Genomic DNA, 27612 nt, shown 5'->3' on the forward strand with positions numbered 1-27612 from the left:
TACCAATTAATCGCAATTTTCGCCACGGCTCGAGGCGAGCCTGGCCTCATGTCGTGAAACTGGAGTGGTCGGACTTAGGCCATCTTCTGATCTGTAGCAATACCATACCTCACTCCACATCACTTTTGTGTTTTTTGAAGATTCGGTCGTATTCTTCGTTATAGGGTATTTATGTCTCATAATATAGAAGTCAACAGAACTACAAACGCCTATACACATGCATCTGGAACCGCATATCTTCCAAGCCTGCTCCCTCGCCAACTTCGTAGCGCAGGCGCGCCGCATCCCGTCTCCACCACCTCGAATCTTGAGTATACACCCGCTCCCACTTGCCCTTCGCCACCGACAGCAGTGTGTGGTCAAGCAAAAACTTCATGGGATAGTTTCTCTCCTGCGGTTCGCCATCCGGTCCCTTTCCGAGCTTCAATGTCGAATAGCTACCGGGGCTATCAACCACCAAGAGCACGGCACCAGCAGGCAGAATCTGTGTCATGCGAAGCATGAAGCCGGTAGTCTTTGGCATGGATGTAGAGAAAAGCTCATTCAGAGTGAACATGATAGGAACGAGAATGGAGGTGAAAGGAGCAGATGACGAGGGGCCGAGGAAAACTTCTTTGAGTTCCTCCTCGGGGATATTCAAGACATCGGCACGACGGAAATCGACCTGGAAGGTTTCACGGGCTGCCTCAGCAAGTAACGGCGAGCGATGTGTCGAGGTCATAGTGAATGGCACTTTGTCCGAAAAGATGGTTTTCGAAAGCCTGTCAACAACACTTGACCAGTTTCCGATGTCGACAGCCATAACAGAGAGACCGGGCGCACCGGCACCTTTTTCTTCAGGCTTCTCTTCCTTTTGAGCTTCTGCATCTTCCAAAGATACGCTGGCGACACGTTCTTCCAATGACTCGGTTTCGGCATTTAAATCTCTCCATGCAGCGGCAAGAGCAACGATCTCTGCACCTGCGCCACCACCAATTGCAACGACACGGGTTGAGGGTTTTGTGGGTCTTGTACGACCGCGAGTATTTTCTTCTTCCTCTTTCATCCAGGACAGCACACCCTTCAAAAGGCCGGCATATCCCAATGCCCGCGAAGAACTCCAGCGCAAGGCATAAGCGCGCAACAAGTCCTCGTTCGCCTCAGTGAATGCAGAGTCAAAGTCACGCTGGTATAGCAGACCCTTAATCGTCTGGATGAGAGACTTGATATCGAGCGGTTCCTCTTTGCCCTTGGTTTCGTCTGATTGTAGTTCACCATCTGCGGCTGCTTCCGACTCTGCGACTGGCTCGCCGAGGAGAGCGGTTTTGAATACATCCAATAGCAATTGCTGGAGCGAGCGAGGGATTGTGCTGACAAGGTTGGGTCCATTGGACTCGTCTTCGGTTGGTTCAGGCTCCGGTTTTGAGGCTTCGACTTTCCTCTCAGTGTGCTGTTTGTTCGCGGGCGGCGCTTGCTTTGGCTTTGATGCTTTGACTGCCGGTCCAGGTGACCTTCTTCTGTTTCCCTGTCGGGGACCCTTACGTGGAGGACCCATTGTAAAATCCAATTGTTTTCCGTCTGAATGTTAAGAGTTAAGATGAAATGTCACTGCGGGGTGAAAGTTTTTGAACTTTTTTTCTCTTATCGTTATCTCGTATCTCGTATCTCGTATCTCATGGTTTAGAAAAATATACTTTTATTTTGATAAGGTAATACTAGCGAAGGGATATGGGCAAAAATAAGACGAGCAAGGAGTAGAAGACGCAGCAAAGCAGGAAAGGGGAACAAGAAGAACATCAAGACGGCGAGGAAAGAACGACCAGCGAAGAAAAGGAGGAAGACGCAAGAAAGAAGACCAGAGGGTGAATGCGGCGACGAAATCATTCAACATCCATCTCAACATCCATCTCAGGGTCATGGTCGAAGATCAGGTCAGACTCCCCTGGTCCTTGTTGTGTCCGGCGAGACGTGCGTTTGGAGGCGGCGGGTGACATTAAGGTCGCTTTCTTCATCAGGTAGACTAGCAGACCAAGCACTTGTTCGAACTCATTTCCAATGACGCCGACTAGTTTGAACGACCACTAGTTAACATTAGAATCAGGATCACTGACATGATTTAGATACACTTACCTGAGACTCATTGTCGAGCTTCATGAACGTAAAGTTCATGGCATCGGTGGAGATGCCGTAGACGGTGGTGTCTGTCTTGCCAAGATCTTTGCGCTGCTTATGGACGCACCCTTTTGACACGTTAGCCTAAGAGTGGTTATGACGACGATATCGTGAGGTACTTACCCATATATGCCAGCGCCTGCGGAACCCCTTCAGAACCACTGTTCGGTCTCTTGGCCTCCATGATAACAACGTTTAAGTCGATGTCTTCCTCCTCTCCATACCAAATGCCATAGTCGGGACGCCCCGACAGCATCCATGTCTTCCCCTTCCATTTCACAGGGCTATACGCCCATGTACGTTCCAGCTGAATGTTTAAGGGTCTCGCGGATTTGTTTGAAGACGACGATACAAGATCGTGAGCGCAGACAAGGAGGAGGCTGAGCTTGCAGCGGATACTGGCTTCGTTTGCGCGGCTGGCGCCATGAGCGCGGTCCGACTTTTCCAACCAGAGTTCTAGCTGAGGTTAGCTGATTTCTTTACACGATCCATCGGGCTACCATACTGAGATCTTGCGGGACGGGGACAGGCGCAACAAAGTCGAACTCATCATCCCCAACCATGGTGAGATCATGGATCTTCTGGATGTCTGGCAGACTCAACGAGGTCACTGCGAGCGGCGAGGGCTTCGTAGTCTCCAGGATTCTTACTAAGTCTTGGACGTCAATCTTGTGTTCAACAAAGCGGCGAATCATACGCCGGAGACCGGAAACAGTGGACATAGCGTATATCTAGGGAATGAAAATCACAGAAGGCTGTGGATTGTTGAAGAAAAGAAGAGAAATGAAAGTGGGAAAGCGAAATAAATAGCTGTAGAAGGGCGGGCAGCGAGTTCAGGTTGCTTATTGAGAACAATGTGAATGGCAGTAAAGTGAGAACAATGTGACGGTGTTTATTGAGACCAGTTTGAAGGGCAAAGTAAGAACAATGTAGACCTGAATAGATATATACATCGAGTCATTGATTAAGTTTGTAGACCGCGTCCTTTTCAAGACATTTCCGGTTGACGGACTTAGGATGCTTATAGAGATGTAAATGTACATCCCTGTTATACACTCATTGCTTCAGGAATAAAGTACCGATGACTCGATCAAAAACCTTGGAACTTGGTAGTTTCATAGTACGCTACCTCACCGTCCTATGGAACGACCTTGAATCCGTCCCGAGGTCCACCACCCCATCCACAGTTACTCAGTGAGCAAAAAGCGGCAAGAGGTGAGCACTGATATGGAAAGCGGACGCCAAGATGTGGCAGAGGAAATCAAGTACATAGGTGGGCAGCTCATGGATTAATAAGTCAACATTTGGGGGCCGTCCAGGGGCCCCTATCTCTGAGCAAGACACCAGAATACTTTTCTCTCAAGCTTTTGATTCGCAATATCTAGACAGTCGCTCACGATTATGAATAAAAGAACATTGACAGGAGATGTCTCTCATTTTTCACAGGGAAAATTCCAACAATCGATCCGCTGGATCCTTCTATCATTGGTAGCAATCCTAGGGTTGACCGTTTTCCACCATTTCGAGTATCTTTCCCTTGGACGGAAACCCAAAACCGAACTAAATACCATCAAATATAGTGGGGAACACATTAATTGGGAACCATGCGGAGACCTGAAGGGCGACCCACTGGAATGCAGCAGTATCAATGTCCCAATCGACCAGTTCGCCCAGAACCCAGATCCAAACCCCAATCAGACCTTCGCTATCCCGCTCATGCGCCTGCGCGCCGCAAAAGCAACTCAGAATCTTTTGGTAAACCCAGGTGGGCCTGGGGCGAGTGGTATAGATTTGCTTTACCGCCGAGGATCGCAGCTCAGAGCCATCGTTGGCGAGGGTTTCCATCTACTTTCGTTCGACCCTCGGGGCGTGAATAGCTCTATTCCCGCTGCATCATGCTACCCGGATGATGAGACTCGCCGGAGGTTATCGGGTTCAAGCATCCTGAACCCCCTGCTGGAGGCTTCGACGATCTATGCCTGGGCCAAGAACTTTGCGCAGGCGTGCTCTGATACAATGGGCGAATATGCATCCTATATCAACACCCCGCAGACAGCTGCCGATATGAATAGTATTCTCAATGCAGTTGGTCAACGCGATATGATATATTGGGGTTTCAGCTACGGCAGTCTCCTCGGGCAAACATACGCAGGTCTATTTCCCGAGCGGACGCAGCGCGTCATCATTGACGGTGTCGTCAATCAGTTCAAATGGTACGATGGCATCTACGAGATCGAGTCTCAAGTCAACGTAGAGGAGGTGCTAGATGGGTTTTTCGAGGAGTGTCTAAAAACGGACAACTACAGCTGTCCTCTTTTTGATCTTACAGTGTCAAAGGATCCAAGGGTACTAAGCCGCATTGTACGCTCGTATATCGATGATCTGGGACCCAACCCACTCAATGTGTATCTCAATAGCAGCGCGTACGGCATTCTCAATTTCGACCACGTGTGGAGGAATGGCGTGTTGCCAGCGCTGTACAATCCTGCTGGTTGGTCTTTTCTCGCTGACGTTCTATGCCTCCTCATTCGCGGGGACGCAACACGCGCTTTTCTGGCATTTGGGACCAATCACCCCCAAAGAGACGAGTCAAGCAAGTTCGTTACGCTGAATGATGGCCTCAGCGGGCCTGACCATTGGCCACAGAGCTCCGCTGGGCTGATACACTGGATGCTCCCCTATCTTCTCAATTCTTCCTTAACACCCAGCGACATATCTCTTTATTTCCTGAAACAGCAGTGGAAATTGCCGCGCACGCATTCGTATGTGCCACGGCGAGGCGTGGAAACAGCACATCCGTTGCTTATTCTTTCTACTACGTATGATGCCATCACGCCGCTTGTTTCGGCGGTTTCGGCAAATGAAGCATTTGACAGGTCGCAGATTATCGAGGTTGAGGGATATGGGCATTCATCTCTCGCTGTAGCATCGGTTTGTGTGGTCAAGCACGTACGTGCATTTTTGTACGAGGGAATTATGCCAAGTAACTATACCAAGTGTGAGGTTGATTCACCCTACTTCATACGTAAAAATAAGAATGATAAGGTGCCTACCCGGTTGCACTTTCAGGATCCCGAGGATCAGATCATTCATGATGCGCAGTTAGAATTTGTGACGGGCTGGGAGGTTATATTGTGAACTACATGAGCAGGATGATATTGCAATAATTCGTTGAAAATGGATCTACCTAGTTACTTATTGCTTGAAACGGAATAACAAATGCGTTTGTGGCAGGATGATTATTCTTCTATATATTTGTGGATCGACTTATTATCGAGGGATCTTGGAACACATACCGGCCTCGGGGCCAATTCTTCTCGAGTGCTTTAGAAATTATATATCTCAACGATGGCCGAAGAGAATGCAAATGGCTCTGTTCTAAAACGACTACAAATATGCTCTATGCTTAATATGTATCTTCCAGAATGTATGCAGCTTTAAATATTGGTTTCATTATCCGCCATGTTTAACCGGACAGAGACAAATTATTGACGAGATCCACACCACCTGAGCAGTGAAGACACAAAAGCCACACAGATAAATACACAGGCATGTCACAGATATGAAAGAAAGAGGACCCGAGGGCTAACCGACGGGGACGAAAGAGATTTGGGCCAAGAGCCCCAACAAGAGAAACACAAAGTAAGAGAAGCGGCCGCTAAGACCAAAAGATCGTAGGGAAAGTCAATAAATCCGTGCCACTCACACCGATTCATAAGCGATTGACAAGAAATATGACAAATCATACTCAAGGCAGGGCCAAGAGAAGTAAAGAAATTCGTAATGAGCGTCCTGGACGCGGGATTGGCACCGCCGATGAAGAAAATAAACAAGCCAAACGGAGCAAATATTTACACGAGGAAAAGCCCACGCTGTCGAAGGGGGAAAAAGCAGATGAAGTTGCTGCGAGAAATGTGCCAGGATGTCGCTATGCCGAGTTTGCGCCGTAAATGAAAGTAAAAATGCATCGAGACCAACTCCAAGCCGCGCACTTACGACTGTGGTCGTTCGTTCGCTTCGTTGATGGGCTTTTCCTTGTCCTTGACTTTCCAGAAGTGCATCAAGCGGCTAATGCGGCGGCCCTTCTTTTTCGTTTTGTCTGAAGCGTCACCGGGGGGTTTCTCCTCCTGGTTAAGTTTGCTCCGCTCTGAAAGGGGGCCGCCGACCAGCTTGGAAAGGCTGGCTAGACTGGAGCGCTTTGTAGCGTTAGCCTGGCTGGTGCGCCGGGTTCCAGCAGCCGAGAATGATGCAGCGCGATCGGTAGAGAGGCGGCCGCGAGGGAAGAACGAGGCTGCGGAAAAGCGGTTCAAGGTATTGGTCATGGTTGATGCACTGCTGGTTAAAGATGGAACATCTTCAACTGATGCATAGGGATATTCAGCCGAAGGAAGATGATGGTACGAGTGACTTGAGAAGTTCCGATCTGTCATTGAGGATGCCGCAATTGATCGTGGAGCATCCGGAGATGGGAATGATGTATCAGATGGCGAGACTCCGGGATGCAGGGCAAATGGCGGAATGCTAGGCAAAAGCTCAATGGGAGACGTGGACGGCCGCTTGTCGATAGCAAGGAATCGGGGAGAAATGTCGGGGCTCGGGGGTCCAACAGATTTGTGGGCAGGTTCTTCCGCCTTGAGTATCTCCACGGGACTTCGAGGCTTGCTAGCGAAAGGATTGCTGGCAGTCCGTACTTGTTCAACTGCGCTTTTTTCTTCTGGCTCGTTCGTGGGCGTAAATTTGGGACCTCGATGGATGCCTAGGCCCGCATTCTGAGACGAGATGCTACTAGCTGGGGCTCGAGTTGTGTTGGCGGTGTCTGCGGTGTCGTTGCTATGGACGGACTTCTCATCATCTTCCGACGAAGAGAATGCCGCCGCACTTTCAATCGAGGGAAACTCAAAGCGAGGGCGCTCGAGCTTAGGCGATTGCGCTCGCTCACCCTTGGGTGACTGGCTGGCAGCCAAGAAAGCATCCTCTTCCTCCTCGTCGAAAACATCCGGGGTTTCGACGGCGGAGGTTGGGCCGCCTAGACGGAATGCGCCGAGGGCAGAGCGATCGAATGGTTGCATCACAGGGGCGCTTTCCGTGCGCCGATGGTATCGCATCTCGGGGCCAACAAACTCGCCTCGTCTTCCACCACTGTACATCCGCTGGGTGGCAACGGAGAAATTGTTATTGGTAGCACCTGGCGCTACTGGCCGCATATCTGGGGTATTGAATGGACCAAGTGCAGCATCAAGGTCAATAATAGGGCTGCTTAGCACATTATCAGGGGGGCCGACATCCTGTTCATAAAAGCTCCTCGGTTTCCACGAGGTTTCTAGAGTAGGCGCAGGCAAAGGGGAAGAGCCATCATTCTGGCAGTCATTCTGAATAGGTTCTAGGGCGGAAGGTGGCATGCTTGGATTAGTGGGGGTGCGGATGACAACAACGTCGTTATCAAAATCGACATCTAGAACTGATCCGGCCTCTGAGTTTGTCCGAGTAAGAGCGGGAGGGCGATGTGTAGGAGCTCGAGGTTTGGGCGGTTCTTCCTCTGTTTCAGGTTTGGTATGGCGTTTACCCTTGCCCTTGCTCTTAGTTCGGGTTAGAATGTGACCGGCCCATGAACGAACACGCTTCTGTTTCTTCAGTTTCGACTTCGAAGTGGACTTTTTGGATGGCGAATCCTCTGTCGTTTCGTCCCCAGATGTATCGGAGCCGTCGTCGGAGAAAGAATGACGAGAATGGCCCGTGGAAATGATATCATCGGGCGAGAGGGTGGAATCGAGATGGGGTGTTGATTTGCTCTTACGGGCCCGTGAATGCCCAGCTGCCGAATGCGAACGCTTAATAGAGGAAACTCCAGAATCATCCCCCATTTGCATGAAATCCATCATCGAAGACGGATCGGCAGTCTTCGGCCGAGGTTTTGGCTTGTGATCAGCTCTCGGTGTTACCGGCTGAGGACTCAGCGGCTTCTCCGTTTGGTGAAACTTGATTGTTGTTGAACTGTCGGAGGTCTCATGGGAGACGACAGGCACGGGTCGTGCAATGTGAGAGGTCTGATTGTTCATGTCGATTTCCGCTTGAATGGCCGCCGGGATGGGCGGAACCGGAGGGACAGGCTGAATTTCAGGGGACTCAGGAGGCGTGGGACGGCCGAGGGTAATTCCGGATTGTGACAGTGGTCGCGCAGGGAAATCGGATGTTGATTTGTGATTGGGATCGGCAGGTGTACAGGGCGCACTTCCTCCATTAGGGCCCAGTGCTTTAGCGATTGCATTTAAATCGACACCGGAGATGGCAGCTGAGCGTCGATGGGCGTGGTTCCGTCGTCCAGGGATCCTACCAACCCCAGGCCCTGGGGGTGGAAAAGGTTGAGCTGCTGCCGATGGTTCGTCGCGCTTGTCGCATGGCGCGGTTGTTTCGGGTGTCACCAATTGATCAGTCCCAACAAACTCGCTTGGTCGCCGACGGTGCCCACCGGCTCGAGGATTTCCCAATGATGGTGCTGAGAGGTGAGATGACTGCGGTTCAGAACCAGGATTGAACGAGAATGCGGGCAATGCGGCCCGTTCCCGATGTTCAGGGGCGGCCGATTGGGTGTTGGAGGCTTCAGGATCGTGGGCCGGAAAGACGAATGGAGGGTTAGGCAACGGTGCATGCATGCTGCGGTGTCGAGTATGGTCGCTGGATGGAGTGTCGAAATGTGTCGGGAATCCCGGCTGGGACGGAGGAAGTGAAAGCGACGCCATTTTCAAGGCGACGAGAAAAAAAAACACGAATAAGAAAAGATGTAAGAGTAATCTAACGGAGTGAGCACGAAGCCCGGTCGACGAGATCCAGATGGAAAAAAGACCTCCAGACCGACTTCCCTTCAGCGTTTGGAAAGCCTAGGAATCTGGAGGTCAAGATTAAGCACCTCGAGCGAGGGTCATTGAATCTTCCGCACCAGGCAGAAACGAAAAAGAATACCAAAGGGACCGTTATCCTTAAGTTCTGAAAATGAATGGACGGCCACGACGAGGCCAAGGAGGGTAAAAAAAGAACAGAGAGGTTGGTCGTAGAGAGATGTGTGTGAGAGAGAGGAAGAAGAATCCCCTCGATTTGTTGTTCCCTTCAAAATATTACCATACACGGTATTATTTGTTACCTGTCAAATTAAAGACATAAGAGGGGATGAAGGATGATTACATTTGATTATGGGGATATTCTCCTTGGGTATGGAGTATAAGTTTGTAATTTGAACAAAAGTCTATATAAATGAATATAATCTGAATCATTCTATGATTAATCTACTCATAGATATACAATGTAGGATGCTTTGTTTCCTATATGGGACAAGTACTCCCTTTGTCTCAAGATTTTTACAATACATGTAATTCAGGTACAGTTCGGAGAACATTCCCCATTGATATGCCTATTTGACGCCTGTCAAAGTACAAACCCTAAAATGAGTTTTTCTTTTCACTTTCTCTTCTTAGGAATGTCAATATTTGCTGTAGACTTACAATATTAAACTCATCGGGAAAAAAAATATTCAGATAGAGAACGTCATGACTTGGTTGCCATCCAGTTGCGCAGCTCGTACATTGTACCTCCACTTTACGATCCTGGGGTCCTCAAGGCACCAATGAACAGGGAGGCGCATCCGGAGAAAAAAGCGGGCAATGTCTGTGCCAATCAATTGAACTAACTGACCATCCAAATCTCGCTTGACTTAAGTGGGTCCTTACGCCACGCTGGGGGAGGCAAAGGGATTGTTTTCTCGAGGCCTTTTCTACCGAGGGTCCAGACCGCAAGGAACCAGATACATTCATTCATGGCAATAAGGGATATGTAATTCTATGACTATCTACTACTCTATAGGTACCATGTATACAGAGTACCATGTATGTATATGTTTGATCGAACAGTTCATGTTTAACGGGAGATTAACCCAAATTAAACCCGAACTTATCTTCTTGGCTGCGGAGTCAGATCGGATATAAATAGTGGCGATGGATTTTAGCGCCATTTGACAGGGGTTAAAAAAAAGAAAAAAAAGTCCCCAAAGGCAAACGGACTCCTGGCGTGTGCGGTGAAACATTTCTTAAAAAAAAAGACCCCCTGGCGTCCGAGGAGGGGCCACCTTTCATTCATTAGCCCAATAACAATGACGGCTTTGCAGGGGATTTGTGGACAAGTTGAGTTATGGGGCTGATCGTCGTAAAATCAATTGGGGCGGCAACGGCAGATCCTGAATTTCGGATCTTGAAATGGTCTGCATATACATAACTATATAACTGTTTGAAAGTTGACCCGTCGCTTGCTTCGTGCTTCACCGTATTCTAAGTTCTTCTTAAGTTCGATTTACTGAGAAGGAATATGCATGTACCTCATGGATACTACCTCAATTTCTCCGGGAAAAAAACATGGAAATGATGTGCATTGAAGATTAATTTGCCCTGTGGACCTGATTCGTGGATTATAATGCAATCGCCACATTATGAGAAAGATACTGTACACTACCGACAACGTACGTTGTACACGTTGTAGATAGGCGTACGCATATGCGAGGCTTATAAGTCTACCGACAGTCTGTAATTTTTTTTTTAAAAAAACATGAAATTAAGCCTTGGAAATAAAGATGTTCTAAATGCTTGGACCATAAAAAGAGGTATTAAGACGCCACAAAGTCCCTGGAAATACAGTGGGACCCTCAAATCGATTAATTCCTTCAGCACAGACGGGATCCCGACACAAACCTCATCTGCCATCCGAGATGCTTTGAATAAACAAATTAGGAAGGCCTCGGACATACCCGACTAAAAATCCAACAGAGAACGGTTCCAAATCATGTACCCGAGTCATGATGTCAAATATAGTTTGATCGCATCGATTCCCCAATGAGGGAGTTTCTACACAAATCTCGAGATCCGAACCATAAAACACAACGATCTGGGGCGAACCGGCCGAACCAACCGAGGTTCCGCCGAAGTTATCAGCCTCCGAACCAACAGCCACATCAAGTGTCAAGTTACGCGCGAAAAGATCAAAAGGTTTAAGAGAACCCTTCGTCCCCTCAGCGGGCATGACGGGCCCATCCTCGACACAGTGGGTTACGTGTTGTTCCGAACGTGCGCCAGACAGTAGTATCTTATATCTTCATCTCGTACGCGTAGTGGAGGGTCGGTCTCAGATCCATGAGGGTTTTCCTTCGCTGTATAGTTCTCTATCGTGATACCTCATGACCCAAGCTGCGTGCTCGTAGATCTCTAAGCGCTGGAATGGTAGGATGACAGATGAGCTAGAACCATTCGCGACGGCTGGGGTAACAGGCGCGTTAGTCATTGGATTGGGGACCTGCTCGTTGATGGCTTTGAAGACCCGCCCGTTGGCGACATCTGATCGAGTGGAGGTTCGATCTCGACGATCTCGTTCTGCGTGGTATAGCCCAATGATAGCTTCGGGCCATACCTGGTATTCCAATCCTAGTTTAGCTCGACCGGCAAAATGACCTGAGCCTGTTGCTCAAGGTAAATCAAGGAGCAGATCCTTCGCAGCCGACAAAGTTACGGTTGTAATCAGCGCCTGCGATAAAAGAAAGCCGCCGGTATTGGTGACGTGAGTATATGGAGTGTGGAACGCCAGATAACACTACGTAATATTGAGGCTGCACTTAGTGTGAACGACGGACACCCTGGTGATCAATACTGATTCTGGCATGCCTTCAAGACCCCCCAAAAGAGAAGGGTATATTACAAGTGTTGCGACCAAAAATGGAAAATGAACATGAAGTAAACCGAAGCCGTGGAATGTGTGACAAGTTAACAAGACATTGACTATACAAGAAATAAAACACGACCAAACAGAAACGCTCGAACCAAAGTCAAATGCCGTATATAAACCAACCCAATGCGAGATGTGCAAGAAACGTCATGGTCTATTCATCACTGTCAGACTCGACATCAGCGCTCTCTAGATGTTTCTTTCGCTCCTCGTTCAGCTCTCTGTACGTGCTAAAGCTCAACATGAAAAACGCGATCATAATCAGAATGCCTCCGATGATAGATGCCATAGAAAGTGGATCGCCGGTCCGGAACCAGTCCACCAAGGCGACGAGGAAAATGGTAAGAAGGGCGGCCACCGATGAAAGAACGGGGGATGTAAGGGAAATGAGGACAAGGAAAGAGCCGGAGAATGCTACTTTGGTGTAAGCTTGATGTTACCGGAGGAATCTGTTTGGTACTTACTGGCATTGGCTGCAACAGAGATGATTAGCATCCATGCTGCCTCGCCTGTCGGCCATTCGAACGTCTCCCATCCCAACCAATGCAATAATGGTATCGGGATCCATAGCACCAACAAGGTGAAGCTTCCGATCAGACTGCCAAAGGTATTGGCAAATATCGTTCCCCGACCAGGGCTGGTACCCTCGGGAGGGCAGGCAAAACGCTTGTAGAGCACCTCATACAGGCCGTAGAGAATGCTTCCAATGCCAATGACAATATTTCCAAGCAGCCTGTTCTGTGCGCCATCATCTGACGTGGTTCCTCCCTTCGAGACCTTTTTCTCTGGCCGGTCTCCATAAGCAACCACCATCACACCGATAGTGGCCACCGCCACGGAGAACACTTTGTCGAACCGCAATTTCTCGTTCAAGAGAGGAATCGAAAAAGCATAAGCGAAAAATGCCGAACAGTTGTAGATTGCTGTCAGATCACTGGCCGTGGTCATGTTGACAGCTACGTACCATGATCCTCCCGCGATGGTGAGCGCAGAGGTCACAAAAGCGGTCGTTTTCACCATATAGCGGATGGGAGAGCGATTGGCCGAGCGGGTGCTAAGGTGTACTTCCTGAGATGCTACCATTTGCGCGGTGGTGCGAATGAGAGAGACATGACGACGCCAGAAAGCGTCCCACGAAAGCTTCCGTTTCTGTAACCGAAGAATACCGAGCTGGACTAGCCAGAGCAAAGACCATGAGCCGTGGGTAATATAGCTGCATGGGAGTATACTAGTAAGCGCTTACATCCTGGGAGATTGTTCGCATGGGCTTGTTGCGAGGGCTCATTGGTCGCGTTCGGACTTAGACTTACAGCATGCAATATGGCTTCTTCCATCCCAAATCATTTTGAATATATGAAGCAGTCTCGGTTTGGACCACAAAGCTGGCCAGACTGAGAAGGAGGAATCCAGATGCAATCATGTACTTCTTGCGGGTTGCCAGGGCGGCATCATGTTCCGGGCTTTTACTCCGGATCGTCGGCCGTCTAGTATGGTGCAGCATGGGCCGAGCTTCTGTGTCACCGTTCCCAAAGCTAGATCGGGGCCGGCGATGGTTGTCATCTTTGAGGAGGGGTTGTTGCGAGCGGCCATCCGTTGGTCGGTGAAATGAGGGGCGACTGGCAGCCATCTCGTCGTCCGAGTCTTGGGAGTTGCGGACAGCGTCCGGGGTCGATGTCACCCGCGGTTGTGAAAGCACTGGAAGCTCAAAGGTGTCGGAAGCCACAACGTCGATGGTGGGGATATATGCTAATTGGCTTGACTACCTCGACATGAAATTCGCTGTCAGAGGTGTCCTTGTCCGATTTACTGTCCTGGTAAGGAAAGATGTCGAGTGAGTGACTAGATAATTGTTGAAATTTCAGTCATCCAGCTGGTATGGCGACGGTCGACCTTTCTGCAAAAGGAAACTATAAAAGCCAATTTCCACGTGTTCGATCTACCCTGTGTCGCACTGTTCCTCTTTGTAGGACACGTTACATGAAACTCGGAAGTCGCTCGGAACAAGTATAGGATTCGCGGTAATTGCGGCCTAATGGGTAGAAACCATCGGATTAAGTATAATGAGATCAAAAGTATTCAGCAGAAAGAAGAATCAGGTGAAACAAACCAGAAATCAAACGTTCTCCAGGTAAATGACCGCCTTCAGCTGGCGTCACAGGGGTCCCGCTTTCCGACAAGTTGTATGCACGTGATTTGCATGGGGCGCTGTACTATACTGCATTAGGCTTAGCGCATGAAACTATGTCATTCAGGCTATTTGGGGGCATTGTTGGCCTCCAGATGACGCATGACTAAAGAATCATATCACAAGGACTTGGCACCTAGGCAGCGTTCTTAAATTATATCAGAAGACTCTCATGGGGCTAGGTCACATTGCCATCTCTATACCAAGTTGTGAAGAACATATGAATACGAGTTATCAATCTTCGGGGTGCATCCCAAGCAAGACAACTGATGCTTTATTCATATTGAACAGCGTCAAAATATCTATCATGAGTTCAATGACCTCCAGTCACTAGCATAGTCATTCCGGTTATTCAAAAAGCTCTCGCCATGACCGAATCTCTCGATGATATGTGCATTACGCCTTCGGTCCGAACACGGCCTTCTGGGTATCATAGGTATACTTCAGATCCAGATGCCAATAGTTCGGGGAATTTGACTTGGCAACCAACCAAGCCTGATCGAGAGCCTGTACAACTTCTTCCGGAAGAGGGCCCTTCTGGAGATCGGCAAGGTTGGTCTCAAGTTGACCGAAGTTACTAACTCCGACTAAAACGCCATCACGGCCACCGTTATCCATTCTCAAGGCCGAGTGATGACGGACCCAGCGAAGAGCGGTTTCAAGCAAAGTGAGGCCGTGTTTCTGGGCGACTGGCTCAACGATACTTAGAGCTTCAAAGGTGGCATCTCTAAAGTAGCGCTTTCGGTAGTTGGGTCCCGTGGAGCCTGCGTCACTATATCTGCCCTCTGCTGGGATATCTTGCGACTTGTACTTTCCAGAGAACAGACCACCTGCAAGTGGGTTATAGATGACGATGTCGAGACCATACCGGTGGCAGGCAGGGATAAGTTCAGTCTCAATATTGCGTGCTATCAATAGTGGATTGCGTCAGACAAGAGGCCAGAATTTGAATGGAAATCTGAGAAAGAGGACGAGAATATCAACACTCACTAATAGCATTATACATAGCCTGGTAGATCGTAGGACGAACCCACCCTCTCTCTGCGCAGAGAATACAGATCTCCGCTACTTCAAAGGCCGTATAATTGCTGAGACCAAGCTGCACAAACTTGCCCTCCTTGTGTAGTTGATTAACAGCCTCAAGGGTTTCAGCGAAAGGAGTGGCACGGTCTGGTGCATGGAGATAGAAGATATCGACCGTGTTGGTCTGAAGCTCCTTCAGGGAGAGCTCCAACTTTTCGCGGACAATATCGGCCTTGTGGTCGCCGGGTTGTTGAGGGTACCATTTTGTGGCAAGGGTAAGGCCACGCGATTTCCAGTTCGCCTTTGCTGTGAACGCCTCCTGCTGTCCTCCCACGTAGACACGGGCAGTATCGATTTCATTGAAGCCCTGTTGCTGGAAGTAATCAAGGCATTTGTTGTACTCATCCAGCGAGGTGATCCGGGCACCTTTGGACTCGTCTGGTCCAAAGGTCATCGTCCCGAGGATCACTCTCGGTTGCAGATTCTGTACGACAAGAGGCATGGTGGAATATGTGGTTATGGATCAGTATTTTGGAAGTGTGTTGGGGGTGGAATGAATGCGCGCGGGGATGGCGGGGCTGCTGCGGAAGATCCCGATAACTGATAACGGCGGAGGCCATCCTAACTCCGAGCATCCTCCTTGACAGCAGAAAGCTTTCTATTTTATTATTTGCGCACTCAAATTGTCTGTCCCAAAATGGCTGTCTCTATTGAGCCTCAATATGATGCGGATCAAATCTCGCAGCTTGATCCGAGGGAAGGCAAGCGGAAATACAGCATCTTGGTCATCAACCCCAATACTTCGACACATATGACTGAGGCCCTGAAGCCTATATTGACCAGCATGAACTACCAGGATGTTCACATCGAGTACTTCACTGCCCCAGATTCCACTGTCGAGGTCGAAGGAATCGAGGTCCAGCCAATCGCCAGCATCAACGACGCTGAGCAGTCTTGCAAGTCGGCATTGAACTGCTGGTCCGTCCGGGATTTCATTGGCAATTATGATGCTTTTCTAGTAGCATGCTACTCCGCACATCCATTAGTCGGCAAACTAAGGGAGGACATCAAGGCTTTTGAAGAAGCAAACCAGGAAACAAGAAACAAATATGTTACCGGAATTTTCGAAGCATCCATCACTGCTGCGCTGTCCTTGGTTAGTGGATTCTCGCTGGAGCAGCCGATAAACTCCGCAGAGAAGCTATGCAAATACCAAGAAAGGGGTAATTTTGGCATTGTGACTACAGGCGCTGCGTGGAAGGAAGAGCTCACCAACGGGGTTCAAGCAGCGCTGGGTTACGGGGACGATGATGGAGAATCCTCGCATTTTGCAGGAGTCGAGACTACCGGCCTGACCGCAGTTGAGCTGCACACCACTGAGCCAGAAGAAGTGCGACGAAGAATCATCGAAGCTACCCGTATTTTGCTTCAAAACTCGAAGGTCCCTGTTAAGGTGGTCTGTCTAGGGTGTGCAGGTATGGCAGGCATGGAAGAAGCGGTTCGTGAGGGATGTATTCAGCAATATGGTGAAAGGGAAGGCCGCCGAGTCCGAATTGTGGATGGTGTTGTTGCAGGTGCTGGAAATCTCATCACAGCTTTGAAAGCAGGATTTTAAGTGGTATACAAGACCAAGAATGATAGTTGGATAACTTGCATCGGCCAGAAACAGAACTCTAGAATAAACCAAAAGTGGGATTTAGGTTGTTGGAAAAAACAAGTGCATTCGATCTTATGAACTTAAATTCATTATTCTTGTAATTGTATGCAGATATCAGTTTGTTGATGTTACGTAGGGCAGCAGATTTTGGCCTGAGGCTGAAATGTCGGCCAAAAAGTTCCCCGCGTCAACGCGATACGCGTTGACGAGCACCAACAACTCGACGGCTTCTGCAAAGAAAATATGCCAAGGTGCGTTGACTCTCCCCAAGGATCTATCATTGCATATCTTTTGTCCATTTGGAAAACCGACGCTAATCCTTCTGGGAATTGCAGAGAAATCATCACAATCCAAGCCGGCCAGTGCGGCAATAACGGTATGTGGCACACGTTCGCAAGCTTTCCCATGAGATTATTGACCCTGCACCACCGATTGAAGCTTGGGAAAACATATCTCAAGTCACTAATACCCACTGTCTCTAGTCGGTAGCCAGTTCTGGCAGCAACTGTGCCAGGAGCATGGAATCAGCGCAGATGGAAACTTGGAGGAGCATGCGACTGATGGGGCGGCCGGTGATCGCAAAGATGTTTTCTTCTACCAGGTGGGCCTACAAGGATTGAGAGGCTTCACAATCCAGTCAGTACTCGACGAGAACCCCGGCTAACCATGTGGGCAGAGTGACGACACCAGATACATTCCACGAGCGATTCTCCTCGACCTAGAACCCCGAGTAAGCCATTCTCGACTGTATGGCCAGTTTACCGCGGACTAACAACAAATCCAGGTCCTAAATGCCATACAAACCGGTCCTTACAAGAATATTTACAACCCCGAGAACTTCTTCGTCGGACAACAAGGTATTGGAGCTGGCAACAACTGGGGTACTGGATATGCCGCAGGAGAAGGTGTTCAAGAGGAGATCTTCGATATGATCGACCGAGAAGCAGACGGAAGTGATTCGCTAGAGGGCTTCATGCTTCTACATTCAATCGCCGGAGGTACAGGCTCTGGACTGGGCAGTTTCATCCTGGAGCGCATGAACGACCGTTTTCCTAAGAAGCTCATCCAAACATACTCCGTATTCCCGGACACACAATCCGATGTCGTTGTCAACCCTTACAACAGCTTGCTCGCCATGCGACGATTGACCCAGGATGCCGATTCCGTTGTTGTGCTGGACAATGGCGCTCTATCACGTATTGTCGCAGACCGGCTCCATGTCCAAGAGCCTTCGTTCCACCAAACCAACCAGCTCGTGTCCACAGTTATGTCTGCATCCACGACCACCCTACGATACCCCGGATATATGCACAACGACCTTGCAGGCATTATCGCCTCCCTCATCCCCACTCCGCGCAGTCACTTCCTCCTCACTTCATACACGCCATTCACAGGTGCCAACATTGAGCAAGCCAGAACCGTACGCAAGACCACGGTGCTGGACGTGATGCGTCGCCTACTCCAACCCAAGAATCGCATGGTCTCTGTCAATCCGAGCAAGTCCAGCTGCTACATAAGTATCCTCAATATCATCCAGGGTGAAGCCGATCCGACCGACGTACACAAGTCCTTGCTGCGCATTCGGGAACGCCGTCTTGCATCTTTCATCCCCTGGGGCCCGGCTAGTATCCAGGTCGCTCTTACGAAAAAGTCCCCTTATATTGAAGAAACCGGACACCGAGTCAGCGGTCTCATGTTGGCCAACCACACATCTGTCGCAACGCTATTCAAGCGCATTGTTCAACACTACGACAAGCTCCGCAAACGCAATGCCTTCTTGGAACAGTACAAGAAGGAAGCTCCGTTTGCTGACGGTCTGGGCGAGTTTGATGAAGCACGGGCAGTTGTGATGGATCTGATCGGGGAGTACGAGGCAGCCGAAAAGGAGAATTACCTAGATCCAGATGCAGGTAAGGCAAATGAGATGGTATGATTTGAGAAGTAAGATTTCGGATTTCATTTTCAAGGGGGGTTTTACTTTTTTCATTTTCTGTTTTTGTGATTTGGGCAAGGGGGTTCGGGCGCATTGGTATGCGCCGGCGTTTTCATTTTTCGGGTTTCCCCGTCTCAAAGCTTTAACCCTTAACCCGTGAACAATCTGAAATATGAAACCAATGCACGCCAGTCCTTATTTAAAATCCATTGAACACGTAGCGCGTATAAAGGGGGTCAACGTGGACAGATTATTCTAAACTAGAGTCTCTGCAGCTGTTCGCAAAAGGGATATGGTAGAGCGTGCATATGGAATGATATGAGATGGTGAAATTGGGTAGCGGGATCGACCATAAGTTCAGGCTTTTGAGGCCTAAGTACACCAAAGTAAAGGGTGCTTTTACCGATGGATATCTCCACGGATCATTTGCAGTGCACTAGGGCTGGCTTGGCAGGCGACTCGTCCATTTGTATCACCGACACTTCACTCGAGGTCATAGCTTTGTCCACTTCTGTAGCTTTTTCAGGTTTTTTCACAATATGCACTGTGATCGTATAACTAGTTATAGTTAGGTTAGTTGTTGGTGGTGATGGTTAGGAGGTTAGGGGTACCGCGGTAGATGAACTCCGGATGAACCTGTTGCCACTTAAACGCGTTTTTTCCCGTAGGGTGGCGCGGCAAAACGGACAAAATAATAAACAGGTGAGACTCCCAATGTCCAAACGGTTGAGTATTGCCCAGGTGATTCTATCACTGGCACCTGACGGTAAGAGTCATCACGTGAAAAGTCGGGTTGCGTAAACGTGGAAGAACAAGGTTATAGGATCGATCTAGTTAAGGAGAGAGATTAAGTATAAAGGGGTCACACTGATAAATGGTCAATATGTAATTAGATATTATAGTTCAAATTGAATAGAATGATAGGTAATTCTAATTATTCTACTCCGTACTCCGTAATTAGTCTGATTATTCTAATTAGATCAAATATAATAATTAATAGTTACAATATTGTAATCTAACAATAATCTCACAATAATCTCACAATAATTTATAAGCTAAAGCCTTAAATAGTCTAGAGGATAATCGAACCTTTTGGGAAGTCTCCACTGAGTAATATCCACCTCCTCTCTCTACTTCCGTCACTGTCGCCTCACTGAGTCAGCCATCATTTCCTGGTTCTAAGGTTTCTCTTTCTTTGGCTTTCTCCCGTGTCTTCCGACTTCCCTATATATATAGCCTTTGGCAGATTTCTCCTTTCTCCCTTTTGACTTCTTGACTTCGTTACTTCATTACCTGTGGTCCTCACTGCTTCAGTCGCCAGTCGCCACTCGCCGTACTACATACATCACCCTCATTCCAATTACTCCATTCCAGTCTCACCCTTTAACTTCTGAACCCTTGAGAACTCCTTTTCAAGTCCAAGGCCCAACAACCCTCAACACCTCCGCACTTAGACACTTATCTCAACAACCGCCGTCCACCTCAACCTCCCAACGCCTCCTCGCAGAGAACCCCGACATCTACTTTCCAAGTACACCGACAACCACTCTCCACACTATGCCTCCCCGCAAGCCCCGTTGCAACTTCTCTGAGTGCAAGGAGGCCGCTCAACGAATCGTCGGTGACTGCAGTTTCTGCAACTCCCACTTCTGCTCCAAGCACCGCATGCTCGAAGCCCACTCCTGCACCGGCCTAGAAGACTGCAAGAAGGAGTCACATGCCCGGAATGCCGATAAGCTGAACAGCGAGCGGACCTTAGTCGTGAAGGCCTGAGCACTTATCGATCCCATCCAGGTCTTGGTCCCAACCCAGAATCATACCACTGTTTCTGCCCTTTTGTCTCTTCGCGGTGAACATAGGGGCAGGGGGGCTAGGCCTACTCCGCCCGATCCCAACCCTGACCTCGGCTCCCAGGCGCCGGCCCCCGCCTGGCTTTTCTTCTTTACGTCTCGCCTCATGGGTTTAGCGTGGTGTTTTCGACTCTCCCTTAATGCGGTTGAAGGTCTCCTTTTCTTATCTTTTTGTGATCTATATTTAGATCGACGTTGGCTACGGCCGCTGTGATCTGCGTTTTTGGGGTCTTCATTTGCATGGCGTTGTCACCGGTGTCTCTATTTCCTATTTATCGCTGTCTTGCATCTTCCGACATGACTCTTCTTTTCGGGACCGCTAATTGAGATCCTGTGGGTCGTTCTATAGCATTAAACTACTATGCGGGTTTCCGCCTTTTCATTCTCAAGTTTTATTCCATATTATTAGAATCATAAGAACTTATCCTGGTAGATGAATTATTCCATTTGGGGACAGAATTGTTTGGAGTAAGTACACACGTGCTTGTGCCGGTCATAAGTATATTACATGGAAGCCGCCCGAGATAAAAACCCCGATTAGCCCGGTCCGATCTTCGGCCTATGTAGTAGTTAGCACATAATCTCGCCAACAAAGCGCAAAGGCAGAAAGATAAGACATACATGTCGTGATGCTCACTCAATCGACTGAGATACGTGTTCAACTCTTGCACACGCTCCTTGTGAGTCTTGACGCCTTCCCGTTGAAGTCGCTCGTGTAACTGTTGCAGTTAGTCGCTGTCCATATATCAAAATCATTGCAGTAGAAAATATATTGTATACATACCCGTTTCCGTCGAATTTCTTCATATTTCCTCTCGGTCTCTGTTTTCCCAGGCGCATCACGTTCTCTCTCCTCTTCTGGCCTATCACTCTCCTCTTGTTCGTCGCTTGTTTTCGCTAGCCTTTGCTCCGCGTTGGCATCTGCATTCTTGGGCTTGTCCTCTGGGTTCTGCGGCTTGTCCTCCTCCTTCTTCTTCGAACTCTTCTTCTTCTTCTTTTCTATGCGCCCCCCACTCACTTTGCTCCCTTTGAGTTTGAGCTTGCCACCGCCGATGGAGTATTCATCGCCCGCCATTGTGGGGCTTTGGGGTGACGCAATATGGTGCTGTGTTCGTTGTTGGCGGTGTGGCGCTTCGTGGATAATGTGCGCGTGCGGAGTAAGAGGGGAAGGACGACCCGTATTGCGTGCTATGGAAAGGTGGGTTCGGTTTCCTTTTTGGACTTGGTGTTTTTTGGGCTTGGATAGCGTGGTAGTCCTAGGGTTGGATCTGCGTGTTGTACTTGAGAACGGAATGAGTTGGAGGTGCAGATTGAGGTTGGGGTTTTGGCCAATCAGAGGCGGTGGCGCGTCTGAATTTCTGGTCGATCTATATCCATACAATGTGCGAACCAATGCAAGAATTACAAAGAGTGGGTGGGAAATGGACATTATTGTTTCTTATATATGTAAACATTTTAATATTTTCATATGTTGGTTCATTTTTATTCGTTAATTTGTAGACATGTCGCAAATTGCTGCCCATTGGTCATGATGCCTTCCTTAATCGAAAGGAATTGGGCGCAGGTTTGACCCGCCCATGCGCTTACGCATCTCGGCGCCCGCCGCCACGGTACTGGGTACCTTGATACCACAGCAATCACCGAACCAGTCTGCACTCTCGTGGGGATGATCGTGGCCATGGGCATGGTCATGTCCATCATGTTCACCTACCTCACCTTCGGAAGGATCACTCATGCCCTCGGCAGCAGGTACTAGGCTTCCAAACAAGAAATGTTGCATAATAGGAAGTTTGCCCAACACCTCCTTAACAAACATCTTCTTCATTCCGCTGTCGACCTTGATCCAGTTCTTGGAACCGGAAATGTCATCCAGCATAGGACTGTGCCAGCGCAGACCCTTGACTGTCTTCACACTGTCCACCCAGCGGACCTGATCCAGGTAGAGATAATTGTCTCCCTCCTCGTCAAGAGTCGCTGTATTGTGTATGCCCAGCGGGGTGATGTACGGGTGGCTCACGAGCTGACTCGCGCCGAACAAGAACGGCAAGAAGTGATAATCATCAAGGCCCCAGACACCGTGGGATCCGGCGGGCTCGAGGTAGTAAGCTGATTGAATCTCGCGCATAAGGTGCATGTATTCGATGTAGACCTTCACCACGACAGCGGGAAAATCCTCAGCTGAAAGGATACGAAGCTGGTATAGACATAGCAACCACATCATGAAATTGAGCTCATGACCTGAGCCATAATCAATACGTTCGCGCGATCCGAGGCAGTTGATCAGATATGTTGAGACTTCTTCGGTTGCGGCGGCGTCTTGCAGTCCTAGGATATTGGCATGCCATGATGCGCTCTGGGCTGTAACGTCATCGCATAGTTGGCGAAAAGCGGGGTTGCCGAAACGCGACCCGCCTTGATCGATTGGAGGGTTTTTCGAGAGGAGTGCGCGTACTTGGGTCACGACTGAAAGGACCTTGGAGATAGCTTCGGATTCGGGCTTTTTTTGGAGGTCGGTGACGGAGCGGCCTCGTACGGAGTCGGATAGCCCGAAGACGAAAGCGAGAACGAGTTTGTAGGTCGGGGAAGAGAGGAAGAGTTCATGATCTTTAGATGAGAGAATCCGGCGGATTGGTCGTTTGTACTGATGGGCGGAAAGGTCTGGCGGCGAAGGTAGGGGCGGGGTTATTGGGGTTGGGTCTCTGGCATTGGTTTGTGGTCTGCGGTTATTTGACCGCAACTCTGAGAGTCTCTTGGAGAGATCGACCTTCCCAGACTGGGACGGTGTAGAAATTTGTGAAGCCATTTGTTTGAAGATAAGTGAGGGGATCATGAATTATCATTTGCGGGCTATCATATCAGTAATAGACAGATCTGACCGCCTGCCTCAATCAGACGATGGCGCCACAGGAAATACGGACTTTACACAACGATTTTACACAATGGTGTAGATGTACAAACCTCGACAAGGATATAGAATATGTCTACATATTGGAACCAACGTGTATAGAAGCGAGCCCCAGAGCGCGACGCGGCATTGGCGTTCGGTGCACAGACCCAGAATGACTGGATGATCTTCTCAGCCTCTCAATAGCACTGGATCTTAAATGTAACCACTTGGAATAGCTCCAAACCAGTGCCTTTGGAGCTTAGCCCCAATACATGAGAACATCGTACAATATGCAAACAAATTCTGAGCCTCCAAATCAGTCCCTCGAGACAGTTACAAAAAAGTGGGTTAAAGTGGAGCATATGGCCTTCCCCAGATCGGAGTCAGGTGACGACCATCAGATCATTGTTCGACCCTTTTGCTTGTGACCACATTATGTGCCACATGATGGGCCACAACACCCCGAGCTGAATCAGACCAAAGTATGTGGATGTAGTAGAGTCTCAAAATACCAGATACGATACTTCCATCCTTTCGCCGTGAACAGAAACCTCAAAAGCTACACTTCGATCTCTGTTGACAAAGAGCTCCAGCTGCTCTGAACCTGCATAAACTCGGTCCCTTTTGCCTTAGGATTGGCCAATAAGTCCCAGGAACTGGTCAGAGGACGAGCACGCCATAATGAACACGTCCGACTCATCGGCGCCTCCTCCGACAGGCCCCAGCAGCTCTGGAGCCAAAAATACACCATCGTCACGATCGCCCACCAATACAGATTCAGGCCTGTCATCCTCCTTTGGCAGCAGCCGATCCCATACGAGCTCCTTCTCCCGAAACCATGTGTCACACTCAACCGCACCCCAGACCTCATCTCACACCGAGTCCACTCCGATCAACACAGCCGACCCCACCAGACGCAATTACCAGACGACAGAGCAATCAGTAAGCTCCCAGTTAAAAGATGGTCCAAATAATACAAGCCCCGGGAATGGAAGCCGACCATCCACTCAAGACTCGAGCGCCGCGTCGAAACAGTCCTGGTACGCCCGATTCGCAGATCGATACGGCAGCCTCGAGCTAGAGAACAAGGGCAGCGTAGCACGCGATCATCTCGCACTAGGTACGGCTTGAGCATGCATCTTCACAAAATTCGCCATCTAATAGCACCCCCAGAACGAACGTTCCTAGCATGGATGCGAACCTCACTAGCATTCGCCTCAATCGGCATCGCAGTGACCCAATTATTTCGTCTGAACAGCGCCACCCCCCACACACAATCCAACAGCTTCGGCGCATCACATAGCTCTCATCCAGGCATGCTCCCACCCGGACTCGATCCAGCATACGACTCAGCTGCGTTCCACACTTCCTCGGCATCGGCGCGTCTCCGCAGCGTGGGTAAACCCCTCGGGTCGACGTTCATTGGTGTCTCGATTCTCATCTTGGTCATTGGTTTCCACCGCTACTTTGAGAGTCAGTATTGGATTATTCGGGGCAAGTTCCCGGCTAGTCGAGGAAGTGTGGCGCTTACGGCGTTTGTGGCCGCTGCATTGATTATTGCTGCTCTGGCGGTGATTCTTGCTGTTTCGCCCGGTGCAGTTGAGAATTAAGTATATACATTGTATGCCTTTTGTCTTGTGTTCGCTTGTGTCTTTCATGCGATCATATCAATTTGCTTTCTGGCGTGCGACCTTTTTTTAACATTTTCGGGGTTCCTGGGATATATACATACGTTGCTGGAAATCTGTATATGCAGCCATTGATAGGTGATACAACCTTGGAAGGTGGAGGTGGAGGACATATCAGGTACATTGAGAACTAGGTGAATGTATTCGCATTATAAGCATAATACTACGATGTGCCATCTTGAACAGACAGTCTACAGAAACAAAACCCACAGTCGATGAAAGTATTTGGTTCTTTTCTGTCATAAGAGGTCCAGGCCCATTCACACCAGACCAGTTTAGGCACAATGTAGGAGAGGCAAGTAGACAGGAGTCCAGATTGACAGGAGTATATCGACAATAGTAATGTGGAGGCAGAGAAGAGGGTGAGACAAAAAGACAGGGGCAACATGGCTTGCAAACAATGCGAAGCAAGAAATCAAAGGGAAGAAGAGCAGACCAAGAACCGTCTAAGTACAATCAATTCATCGCGGGCCGAGCTTGTCCAGGGCGCGCGCACCCTGCTCTGCCCACTCCTGCTTGCTTACCCACATGTCTTCCTTGTCGGCGATCTGATGTAGAGGTTAGTAAATACTGGATCAAGACGGAAAAGGGCATACATACCAAGTTGGCAAGCACGGCACCACCCAGGAACACCATGTGCCTCCGGCGTGGGGGATCTTCGATGCGGACCTTGAATTTCTGAGAGACTGTTAGCGCAATTCATGTGTTAACGGCTTTTTAAACACACGTTCAAACGCTCGGGGTCTCCGCCCAATACCCGAGTGAGCCAGAGTTGCTTGAGTTCCTTCTCCAACCGTGAAGGCAGACCAGGGTACATGCTGCTACCACCGCTAAGAACGATGGCCTTGTATAGACTGGAACGAACATCGACGTCGGCACCCTGGATACAGTTGAACAGCATCTCAGCGATACCGGGCTGGTCGACATCGACCAAGTGCGGCTGGAAGAGACATTCGGGGGCCTCGAAGCGCTCACTGCCGACACGGATGACACGGCCATCCGGCAGGGTGTACGACTCAACCAAGACAGTGGTATCCTCGGAAAGCTTCTTGTCCAACTCGAGGTCGTAGGAGACGTAAGCAAGCTTCTCCTTGATCTGGCGCACGGTCTCGAAGTCGGCGGTTCGGTTGAGCGCATAGCCGCGGCGCAAAAGGAGCGCAATCAGGTTGCGGGTGACGTCGCGACCGGCGACATCCAGTCGGCGGATGTGGTGGTTCAGTACAGTCGACTCATACACGGGGATAATGTGTGTCACACCGTCACCGGAGTCAACAACAACACCGCTGCTCAAACCTATAACACCATAAGCATGGATCCTCGACGCGCGTTCATGGCCTCATAACATACCCTGGGCATACAGTGCCAGCACCGCCTGGATCGCAACATAGACACCACCGAATCCGTAACCCTCTAGCATAACTTCGGCCATCTGTTCACGGTTCTTGAGCGGGTTCATTGGGGGTTCCGTGAGGAGAATCTTGCGGTCCGTAGGGTCGATCTTCATCTTATCGTAAAAGGTGTAGTTCCATAGATGTTGCATGTCGTCCCATTTCTTGACAATTCCATTTTCCATCTAAAACGGCGTGAGTTAGGCATTAACACGACATACGACTGGTTTGCGGAGAGGGCGGGGTAGAACGGTGAGAGGACAGAAGCCCCGATGAAACATACAGGATAGCTGATCTGAAGCATGGATCGTGCAGCAGCGGCTTCATCTCCGCACATGATATCCTTGACCACGACATCGCTGCCCTGTTCCTCCGTTCGCAAGATAGGTCGCCCCACTATCGAGGGGAACTGGTGCTCTGGGAAGTTCTGCAAGTGTTATAAATTAGAGAAGAACACAAGAATTTATTTGGCTGTGCGACATACCTGGGCTGCATAGCCGACCTTGAGGAAACCGGTTCCTCCATCGAGGACTGCGGAGTGGTTAGCTTAGCTTGGAGCTGGGACACGGTAGCCTGGGGGGAACGGTGTGTACCAATGGGCATTTCCGCCATGGTGGAGGAATTGGTGGTTTGACAGTTATTGCGGGGGTACTGTCAAAGCCTGTATTTGTATTCTGAGACTCCCAAGAAGAGTGGAATTGAGAGGGTTCAAGGGAGGACGGAGGTGTTGGGGATGTCTGAAGTCGAGGCCAACGACGGACGGAGCATCATAACTTACGTGACCGTACCGTACCTGATAATCCCCCCACAGTTGGAGTAAGCCACAGCCATATGACGGTATGTGACCACAACAACAGCGAAGGATCGACTTTGGAGGTCAACAACAATATTTTAGGCGTAACATGAAGAAATAGAGGGTGGATGTTGTTGAAAGCACTGAATTGCCTTAGACAACCCCTGTTTGTCTTATCTAGGTAGCCTATTTTGAGTATTATATCTTGTTTAACGCCTGTATCATGACCTTTTGGACACTTTCATGCATCATAACCTCTAGAGATATCCTAGTATCCGATAGCTACACAAGTAGGTATTCTGGT

The 27612-nt window shown here is 49.3% G+C and overlaps 13 protein-coding genes across 13 annotated transcripts; 6 read left to right on the plus strand and 7 right to left on the minus strand.

Annotated features, from left to right (window-relative positions):
• Positions 1 to 199: 199 nt before the first annotated feature.
• Positions 200 to 1534, minus strand: N7529_011790 (25S rRNA (uracil2843-N3)-methyltransferase; the record flags this gene model as incomplete). Its single annotated transcript, XM_057247316.1, has 1 exon — positions 200 to 1534. The coding sequence occupies one exon, from the start codon at positions 1532 to 1534 to the stop codon at positions 200 to 202; it is 1335 nt and encodes a 444-aa protein (XP_057092665.1).
• A 325-nt stretch (positions 1535 to 1859) lies between these two features.
• N7529_011791 (uncharacterized protein) lies at positions 1860 to 2873 on the minus strand (the record flags this gene model as incomplete). Its single annotated transcript, XM_057247317.1, has 4 exons — positions 1860 to 2060; positions 2110 to 2219; positions 2275 to 2607; positions 2657 to 2873. The coding sequence occupies 4 exons, from the start codon at positions 2871 to 2873 to the stop codon at positions 1860 to 1862; spliced, it is 861 nt and encodes a 286-aa protein (XP_057092666.1).
• Positions 2874 to 3552: 679 nt separating this feature from the next.
• On the plus strand, positions 3553 to 5289 carry N7529_011792 (Alpha/beta hydrolase fold-1; the record flags this gene model as incomplete). The annotated part of the gene is made up of 1 exon (XM_057247318.1): positions 3553 to 5289. The coding sequence occupies one exon, from the start codon at positions 3553 to 3555 to the stop codon at positions 5287 to 5289; it is 1737 nt and encodes a 578-aa protein (XP_057092667.1).
• Positions 5290 to 5885: 596 nt separating this feature from the next.
• N7529_011793 (uncharacterized protein) lies at positions 5886 to 6101 on the plus strand (the record flags this gene model as incomplete). Its single annotated transcript, XM_057247319.1, has 1 exon — positions 5886 to 6101. One exon carries the CDS (start codon positions 5886 to 5888, stop codon positions 6099 to 6101), a length of 216 nt encoding a protein of 71 aa, XP_057092668.1.
• A 42-nt stretch (positions 6102 to 6143) lies between these two features.
• Positions 6144 to 8888, minus strand: N7529_011794 (putative cell wall proline rich protein; the record flags this gene model as incomplete). The annotated part of the gene is made up of 1 exon (XM_057247320.1): positions 6144 to 8888. One exon carries the CDS (start codon positions 8886 to 8888, stop codon positions 6144 to 6146), a length of 2745 nt encoding a protein of 914 aa, XP_057092669.1.
• Positions 8889 to 12058: 3170 nt separating this feature from the next.
• Positions 12059 to 15614, minus strand: N7529_011795 (uncharacterized protein; the record flags this gene model as incomplete). Its single annotated transcript, XM_057247321.1, has 6 exons — positions 12059 to 12318; positions 12369 to 12582; positions 12622 to 13117; positions 13215 to 13658; positions 14490 to 14997; positions 15080 to 15614. The coding sequence occupies 6 exons, from the start codon at positions 15612 to 15614 to the stop codon at positions 12059 to 12061; spliced, it is 2457 nt and encodes an 818-aa protein (XP_057092670.1).
• A 195-nt stretch (positions 15615 to 15809) lies between these two features.
• On the plus strand, positions 15810 to 16727 carry N7529_011796 (aspartate/glutamate racemase family protein; the record flags this gene model as incomplete). The annotated part of the gene is made up of 1 exon (XM_057247322.1): positions 15810 to 16727. The coding sequence occupies one exon, from the start codon at positions 15810 to 15812 to the stop codon at positions 16725 to 16727; it is 918 nt and encodes a 305-aa protein (XP_057092671.1).
• A 285-nt stretch (positions 16728 to 17012) lies between these two features.
• N7529_011797 (gamma-tubulin mipA) lies at positions 17013 to 18702 on the plus strand (the record flags this gene model as incomplete). Its single annotated transcript, XM_057247323.1, has 5 exons — positions 17013 to 17020; positions 17105 to 17145; positions 17252 to 17370; positions 17446 to 17499; positions 17554 to 18702. The coding sequence occupies 5 exons, from the start codon at positions 17013 to 17015 to the stop codon at positions 18700 to 18702; spliced, it is 1371 nt and encodes a 456-aa protein (XP_057092672.1).
• Positions 18703 to 20259: 1557 nt separating this feature from the next.
• N7529_011798 (Nuclear protein) lies at positions 20260 to 20475 on the plus strand (the record flags this gene model as incomplete). Its single annotated transcript, XM_057247324.1, has 1 exon — positions 20260 to 20475. One exon carries the CDS (start codon positions 20260 to 20262, stop codon positions 20473 to 20475), a length of 216 nt encoding a protein of 71 aa, XP_057092673.1.
• A 614-nt stretch (positions 20476 to 21089) lies between these two features.
• On the minus strand, positions 21090 to 21627 carry N7529_011799 (DUF1754 domain-containing protein; the record flags this gene model as incomplete). The annotated part of the gene is made up of 3 exons (XM_057247325.1): positions 21090 to 21111; positions 21174 to 21271; positions 21337 to 21627. 3 exons carry the CDS (start codon positions 21625 to 21627, stop codon positions 21090 to 21092), a joined length of 411 nt encoding a protein of 136 aa, XP_057092674.1.
• Positions 21628 to 22092: 465 nt separating this feature from the next.
• On the minus strand, positions 22093 to 23355 carry N7529_011800 (serine/threonine-protein phosphatase 2A activator; the record flags this gene model as incomplete). Its single annotated transcript, XM_057247326.1, has 1 exon — positions 22093 to 23355. One exon carries the CDS (start codon positions 23353 to 23355, stop codon positions 22093 to 22095), a length of 1263 nt encoding a protein of 420 aa, XP_057092675.1.
• A 765-nt stretch (positions 23356 to 24120) lies between these two features.
• N7529_011801 (uncharacterized protein) lies at positions 24121 to 25049 on the plus strand (the record flags this gene model as incomplete). Its single annotated transcript, XM_057247327.1, has 2 exons — positions 24121 to 24559; positions 24613 to 25049. The coding sequence occupies 2 exons, from the start codon at positions 24121 to 24123 to the stop codon at positions 25047 to 25049; spliced, it is 876 nt and encodes a 291-aa protein (XP_057092676.1).
• Positions 25050 to 25588: 539 nt separating this feature from the next.
• On the minus strand, positions 25589 to 27127 carry N7529_011802 (actin-related protein 2; the record flags this gene model as incomplete). Its single annotated transcript, XM_057247328.1, has 7 exons — positions 25589 to 25675; positions 25728 to 25805; positions 25855 to 26420; positions 26475 to 26700; positions 26799 to 26942; positions 27000 to 27046; positions 27109 to 27127. 7 exons carry the CDS (start codon positions 27125 to 27127, stop codon positions 25589 to 25591), a joined length of 1167 nt encoding a protein of 388 aa, XP_057092677.1.
• Positions 27128 to 27612: the final 485 nt, after the last annotated feature.

The sequence above is a fragment of the Penicillium soppii genome, assembly GCF_028829465.1.
Source record: "Penicillium soppii strain IBT 18220 chromosome Unknown utg000010l, whole genome shotgun sequence".
NCBI classification, from domain to species: Eukaryota; Fungi; Ascomycota; class Eurotiomycetes; order Eurotiales; family Aspergillaceae; genus Penicillium; species Penicillium soppii.